Source organism: Notolepis coatsorum, assembly GCF_963971535.1.
Source record: "Notolepis coatsorum genome assembly, chromosome: 1".
Taxonomy (NCBI): Eukaryota; Metazoa; Chordata; class Actinopteri; order Aulopiformes; family Paralepididae; genus Notolepis; species Notolepis coatsorum.
In genome coordinates, this window is record NC_140165.1 from 313,919,533 (window position 1) to 313,927,558 (window position 8,026).

Here is an 8,026-nt window from a genome sequence, read left to right on the forward strand (position 1 = left end):
TAATAGTGTCGTTTTGACTTCAATACCGATACCAGCCATCATCACGATACCGGTTCTAGAACGATACCACTGCAAAAACCTACATCATCAGGACGTAATAGAGTATAATATTAGATGACAGAACATGGACAATTATTCTAAAATAATTTTTCATCAATAAAATTCCAAAGTATTTCGACGCTATTGAAAAAGTATTCTGTTACAGCTGCTGAGCTATATAGCTAATCTCCATTTGGCTTCTTAAAATCAGCTGACGCTGTCGACACGCCCCCTACACAAAGCTCACACACACACAAAGCTCACACACACACACACACACACACACACACACACACACACACACACACACACACACACACACACACACACACACACACAGACACAGACACACACACACACACACACACACACACACACACACACACACACACACACACACACACACACCTCTAGTCACTCAACTCATAGGAAATACGGCATCCTGCTATTATTCTAAAAGTATCGATACTAATAGAAATAGTGTATTGGACTGTTTTTACCAGCTGGGTATCGCGATACTTTTCTAGTATCGTGGAACTTTTAAGTCTTAATATAGCAGAAGGCAGAGTCATACCATTCCTAGACAAACCTTTTCATTGACCAAACAGGAACCCTACTGTAGTAAATAAACGACACACCTAAAACAGGAGTGGCAGGGATGTGCACACATAGTAAAGCATACAGCACACGGACCAACAAGAACACCTACCCGGCGCCTACTCTCTTCCCCTACACACAGCCGTTTTTTAGGACTCGGCTACTATGTGGTTAGACTACGTCAAGGAACTGGAAGAAGCGATGGGGGCCTGTTTGACAAAGGGGTTTGGTGGCAAAGGTGCCGCCCCCCCTCGAGGAAGGAAACGGATCCTTAGGAGATCTCAGGTTAATAAGAGAGACGGGTTGGGAGGCACGTCATGGAGAGCCGTGGATGGAAGACGAACCCGGCCGGCGGGGGGGGGGGGGGGGGGGCTTTGAGGAGAGACAATAGAGACGCTCCCGGCCCGGAGCGTTCCGTATGTTTCACATTCTGTATCTTACGCCGTGGAATGTCAAAGTCTCTCGATACACGCAGACTCGCAGAGAGAGAGAGAGAGAGAGGTGCGTTTAAACGCACTTTGACATTCCATGACGTAGAGACGCAGAATGTGAAACATGAGCACACGTGACGTCTTATCTTAATCTGAGTGGAGTGACTGACTTTGTTAATCCAGACGACGTTAAGAACTTTGGCGGAAAAGAGTGTAAGTAGTAGTACGTTTGCACGGGTCTCTCTCGGAACACGACAGGATGACATAGGGCTACGTGACAGATCCACACTGTGTGTATTATGATATCATACAAACAGCCATATAATTCATGCAACAACAAGGATTAGGCTCTAACTAAGGCTATACATCTGTTCACAAATAATCTGAAAAAATCGTTCAGCGTTTTAACCTTTTTGCGTCGATCAAACTTGACGAATTAAACCATTCTGTATTGTAAAATAGATCAACAACAGTCTACTTGAAAAGTGCTGCTGCTAACTGTGCAACAGAGGGGCCGCTATACGAGAGACAGACTTTCACCATCTTCCCCGCCGCTGTGAGCCGGGCTAGGACAGTAAAGGCTTATGTATGAAGCATATTGCATTTAATGTAACGCAGTGTACAAATCACAGAGCTATTACATAATGCGATGCCGATGGCAGCAGGTGGACATGTTGATGATTTCTAAATAAAAACGGAAACGCTGGATGAAAAATACAGTGCAACTGGAGGGAGGATATATGCTCCTCCTGGAAATGCAATATATGGTCAATCTGACATTCTTTATTATTAATATGGCCCTGGGCGAGCGGTGATATAGTAGGCTAAAGCCTTTTTAGTAGCCTTTAAGCCTCTTGTTGTAGCCTTTCAGTTTATACCCTTTAGCCTACTAGCTGTAGGCCCATGCCGTCCATCTATCATGGCTAACCCAGGCTACTTGTTGTTGCTGGGAACACTGACAGACCATCTACATACTACATCTACTACATACATAATGCTAATTATACAAGGGATGTCATGCGCTGATCCAATACTCGCTATCAGTATCAGTCATGTTTGTACCATCAGCCAAAAACACTGGATCGGATGTGTGGACGGATCATGGAATAAAAGTAACACGTTATAATCCGATACTACTAACCACCACCGACACATCCTGAACCATCAGTGAACGCTTGTTGTAGCTCCACTTGGAGCAACACGGCGGCGTGAGGAGAAGTAGCAGCAGGCAGCAGCGCGTGTCACGTGAACAGTAGCCACTCTGTGTAAGAACGTGAGAGCTGCCGCCTTGTTGCAGTTCAGTTAAGAAGCGGAGGCGGTGACTAAATATAAAGCAGCAGGAGCGGTTTCATCGTGACATAAGTTGTGTTGTGTTGTTGTGTTGTGAGCTTAATTTTTCTTCCTTCGGAGCAGTGTGCAGTGTTTGTTTCACAGTTTACTTTGAGCGTGATGTTTTTTTCAATGACTAGGCTATCTTTAAGCAACGTGCATCCATACGAGTGGATTAACAGCGTAATGGTTGCTAAAAAATGATTATGCAGAATTTATCCCTAAACAATCGTCGATTTTTAATCGTTAACATAACATCAGGGATAGCGATTATTGATCCAAGGGGGCATTCCTAATAGGCACCTTCCATGCAGTTGCACACATATAGACAGACAAACACAAACACAAACACACAAACACACACACACACACACATTATTACCATGTCTCCAGGGGTCCTTGGGTTCGACTGCTCCAGAGACGATGTCCTCGTCTGAAGGGAACGTCACCCGCTTCCCATCTCCTCTCTGTGCATCGTCCCCCTCCTCCAGGGTGGGGGCCGCCTGGTCCTGGACAGCCTCGACTGCCACCGCCGTACTCTCCTGACCCGGTTCCGACGTGGAACCGAGAGGACCGCCCGTCGCCGCCGCCGCCTCCTCCTCCTCCTCCTCCTCCTCAGCGACAGCGCCCAGGAGGACCGCGGGTTCCGGCTCGGTACCGACCGAGGCCGGCGAGGAGGACCCCCCCCCCGACGGAGGAGGTCCGAGGTCCGTGGGTTCCGCCTCCTCCAGCAGCACCCCGCTCTCGTCCAGACTCAGATCCACGCCTATGTCCATGTCCCCCCCATCGTCCCCCTCCTCCTCACCCAGGAGGACCAACGAGTCCGCCGGGCCGGAGTCCTTGTCCTCCTTGATGATACTTCCCACCCGGATGTCCCCCAGCACTGCGGTGTTCCGCTGCTTGTCCACGGAGACGTTCAGCTCTGCGGCGGGGGGGAGGACGACACTGTTCTGGACGACACTGTTGTTTTTATTCCCGTTGACCTCGTCGTCGATCTCCAGCGTCTCCCCCTCCTGAGACCGGTGGTTGTCCTCCTTGTCCACCAGTGCCAGTGGGTGGTTGGTGAGCGACAGGGGGGGCAGGAGGGAGTAGGTGTCGGTGGTGGTGGCCTCGGTGGTGCCTTGCTTGCCCGCGTCCCCCCCGTCCATCAGTTCCGTGATGCGCGGGGTGGTGATGATCCCGCCGTCCGTGTTGTTGGTGGAGTTGTGGTCGTCGACGTCCACGCCGCCGGTGGTCTTCGTCTTGACATTGCACCGGTCGAGAGATTGCTCCCCGATATTCATGTTTTCATCTCCAGTGGCAACCGAGCTGTCGAGTGACACCAGGCAGGCTGGAGATTAGATTCGACACTTTGTTGTGATTGTTGACAAGTCGGTAAATAAACAGGATGCCCTACTTACTACAACTTCAGTCCCAACTGTTGGACACTTTGGTGTGTGTGCACCTGCCAGGTCAGGTTCTTAATGATTACTTGTAACAAGGATAAATAATCAAGATTATAAATAGGTGCTTTCTGAAGTAATACCAACGTTTAGATTGCTTTGTTCGTTTTGACAATAATATGTATTAAAAATGTCAACAACATCCTTTGCACTGGACACATGATGTGACAGCAGCTGACTTCATTCTATTCACAAAAACACGGGGCAATTGTGTACACACACATATATGTCCAATTAAAACATGTCAACAACATATCCTCGACATAATAATAATGTGACTATTAGCTGCTAGTTCAGCAATTCCTTTGTTGCCAAATTATTATATAACTTGGATTAACTGTCATCCAGCCCTGTAGCTGTAGATGCTGCTATAAATTATATGAATGATACATTAATGTCAAACGTGTGCAAAAACCTACCCACTGCAATAGGAACCGACGTGAAGGGCTATATCTCTGGTTACCAGCACACTGCTGCCAGTATTCTGTACAGTATTCTGTACAGTACACCGCCAGAGAGTAGCAGTTATTAAAACGAACCAGTCACTCAGGGCGCCTCCATTACGACAGAAGCACAAAGTAAGCTATAGCCCCCGAGAAGACTGGACCATGGCGTTTGCATGAACTTGAGCTGGAGCAGCTATACTGTAGCAGCAGCTAGCTTAGCGTGCAGCTAAAGTTGTTGTTGCCTAACAATGACATCTAGGCCCATGTGTGGTGGTTTGTTGCATGTCTTGCTTCTTTATGGAAAACCAAATACGCTTCCCCTCCAACCAAAGTCCATTCTTCTGTGCTGCCAAGAGAAAGAATGATTATGTCCGATAGTCGTCGCTGCTCTCGTCGTCCCGTCCTGTCTCTCTGTGTCTCTCTCTCTCTCCCGGTGCAGCAGCTCGACGTCCCGCATCACAGTCCTCCTCGACTAGAGAGGGAGAGGGGCAGCGAGGGGAAGGAGAGCAGACACACAGAGGCGTCACACGGCGAGCAGAGCAGCGAGCTGCAGGGTTCACTGGCTCAGTGGTGGTGATGTGTCGGTGAGAGGAGGACCCGACTCTGTACCAGGGAGTCGACTCTTCTTTATTAACCCTGTCACTGACACACTACTACAGCAGGTTAACCCCGTCACTGCGACAATACACAGCAGGTTAACCCTTTCACTGCGACAATACACAGAAGGTTAAACCCTTTCACTGCGACAATACACAGAAGGTTAACCGTCGGTTGATAGTAAAGGGTTAACCTTCTGTAGTGTGGCAGTGAAAGGGTTAACCTTCTGTGTATTGTTGCAGTGAAAGGGTTAACCGTCTGTGTATTGTTGCAGTGAAAGGGTTAACCTTCTGTGTATTGTCGCAGTGATATGGGTTCTGTGTATTGTCGCAGTAAAAGGGTTAACCTTCTGTGTATTGTCAGTCACAGTGAAAGGGTTAACCTTCTGTGTACTGTCGCAGTGAAAGGGTTAACCTTCTGTGTATTGTCGCAGTGAAAGGGTTAACCTTCTGTGTATTATTGTCACAGTGAAAGGGTTAACCTTCTGTGTGTTGTTGTCGCAGTGAAAGGGTTAACCTTCTGTGTGTTGTCGCAGTGAAAGGGTTAACCTTCTGTGTATTGTCGCAGTGAAAGGGTTAACCGTTTGGTAGTAGTGCGGCAGTGAAAGGGTTAACCTTCTGTGTATTGTCGCAGTGAAAGCTGAAAGGGTTAACCTGCTGTTGTGTGGCAGTGGAAGGGTTAACCTTCTGTGTATTGTCGCAGTGAAAGGGTTCTGTGTATTGTCGCAGTGAAAGGGTTAACCTTCTGTGTGTTGTTGTCACAGTGAAAGGGTTAACCTTCTGTGTGTTGTTGTCGCAGTGAAAGGGTTAACCGTTTGGTAGTAGTGCGGCAGTGAAAGGGTTAACCTTCTGTGTGTTGTTGTCACAGTGAAAGGGTTAACCTTCTGTGTGTTGTTGTCACAGTGAAAGGGTTAACCTTCTGTGTATTGTCGCAGTGAAAGGGTTAACTGTTTAGTAGTAGTGCGGCAGTGAAAGGGTTAAAGTGAATGATGGGAGCCGGGCTCGATTCCTTTTTTCTCCTATTGTGGTTTTTCTTCTGTTAAAGCTAAGCTAAGCTTGTACTTTATTATCATTTTTTTAGCACTCTGCTCCATGTTGAGTATGTACAATAAAGCCATATAAATAACATTTGATATAATGTATGTTTTTTTTTTACATTAGTCATTCATTTTTACACATGATTTTACATTAATTTTGGCAATAAATTAATTTAACCCAACAACAACAAATCTGAGGAGCCGAAAGAGCAGACTCTTTTTAGTGAGTCGAGTCAAAAGAACCGGCTCTCTAAAAAAGAGCCGGAATTCCCATCCTCACTACAGTAGCTAACGTTAGTACTCTGCTTCCTTTAGTGTCAAACTACAGCAACAACATGTCGAGCACTAACGTTACCTTTTGTTTCGCCGGAATAAAGAGGTATAACGTTTCGACTCGAACGTCGCGTAATATATCACTCCATCCTAAACAGAAATAGGTGGTGTTTTGTTTTTCGTCTGGCGTTATTATTACCTTGTGTGCTGTTAGCTGGAAGTCCAATAACTGTTTGTTGACCAAACGTCTCTACGTGACGTCATCACATCCTACCGGCGGCGACGGGACAGGACGATTCAAAATCATTCATTTAATAATAATAATAATAATAATAATAATAATAATAATAATAATAATAATAATAATAATAATAATAATAATAATAATAATAATAATAATAATAATTGTATTTTATATAGCGCCTTACATTAGGAATCTCAAAGCGCTTTGATCTGCTATTAGTAGCCTAAGTTAACGCGATAAGTTCAAGTTTTGTTTTATTTGTCACATATATAATGTACATACAGTGAAATGCTTGGTTCTGTATGAGCCTCCTGAGATTGATTGATTGATTGATTGATTGATTGATTGATTGATTGATTGATTGATTGATTGAAAATTGTATTAACAGATTGCAGAATGGGTACAATTACAATACAGTACAGCTCAATACACACAATTGTTAAGGGGATGCAGACCAGAGAAAGACTTTCGTCTTGTTTACATCAGGGTCCCCCATTTTCAATTCATCTTTAACATATGACATACATGACAACATACAGATAGACAGTACTGCTACTACATCTATACATTTATGACATACCAGATTTACAAATACAGTACTGTTTGTGATACAAAAATAGTCTAAAAAAGAGAGTATACATTTGACGAAGAAACTGTACATTGGAGGGGGTTGGGTAGGGGGGGACTGTACATTGGAGGTGGGGGGGGGGGTGGAGGGGGGGTAACTGTACATTGGAGGGGGTTGGGTTGGGTTGGGAAGATTGTGCTTCATACAGTAAAAAAAGAATAAAGGCCAAACACTATACAAGATATCGAAGATATAAAGTACAAAGTGAAGTACAAATGCAAGCTTTTTTTTTTTAAATGCAAAAATTGTGAGAATGAGGTATAGGGATGTCGTGCAAATCTTTTTGTAATAAATAGATACAAATAGGTGTAGTGTTGAAAGTGCTTAATCTAAGTGAATGTTAATTAAAGTTATAATCACCTCTCCTTCTGTAGAGTTACAGGACCGTCAGATTTTTGAAGTGTTTATTTGTGATGCCTATCTGATTATTGTATCTGGGTGTACTTTTAAAGGAACTGTGTACTTTGTCTACCACTGTGTACTAATACTATAGTAGGCACATTCCAACATTTGTGCAACAGAAAAGCCTCAATTATGTTATTTGTCAGTGACAAAAGCATAGCCTATGGAAGTATATCGTTATAGTACAATCCAGTACTCATAAAATTAAGTTAACATCATCATATCAGAATATATGTTTTGCTTATTTAGTTTTTTCCCCCAAATATGGTTCTGTGAAGTTAAGTGAAAGTTAAGTGGGCTATCGTTTGCAATTACACATGCTTTCTTATCAATCATTGTTAGCCTTTTCTCACACCCATTAGCCAGTGTGTGACAGAAGGCTGTATAATAGTCTTGTTTCAATCATCATGGGTGGGAAGTAACTAAAGATATAGGCTTATACTACATGAGATATTTGTACTTTGCTTGAATATATTACTTCTATAAAACTCTATAGGCCTATGTTCCCTCGACCCAACTCTCTTTTGCCTCCACCTAGGAAGTATCCTAGTTACTTACTAAC

General features: G+C 44.4%; 1 protein-coding gene across 1 annotated transcript in view; it reads right to left on the reverse strand.

Moving 5' to 3' along the window:
* LOC311230049 (uncharacterized protein) overlaps positions 1 to 6,429 on the reverse strand; it is a 140,428-nt gene extending 133,999 nt beyond the window's left edge. Inside the window, exons 1-3 of the mRNA XM_084316191.1 lie at positions 6,390 to 6,429; positions 4,258 to 4,756; positions 2,779 to 3,704 (exon numbers count right to left, since the gene is read on the reverse strand). Coding sequence (XP_084172317.1) covers positions 2,779 to 3,679 — 901 coding nt within the window. The 5' untranslated portion in view covers positions 3,680 to 3,704; positions 4,258 to 4,756; positions 6,390 to 6,429. The remainder of the gene's footprint in view (positions 1 to 2,778; positions 3,705 to 4,257; positions 4,757 to 6,389) is intronic.
* Between the last annotated feature and the right edge of the window lie 1,597 nt (positions 6,430 to 8,026).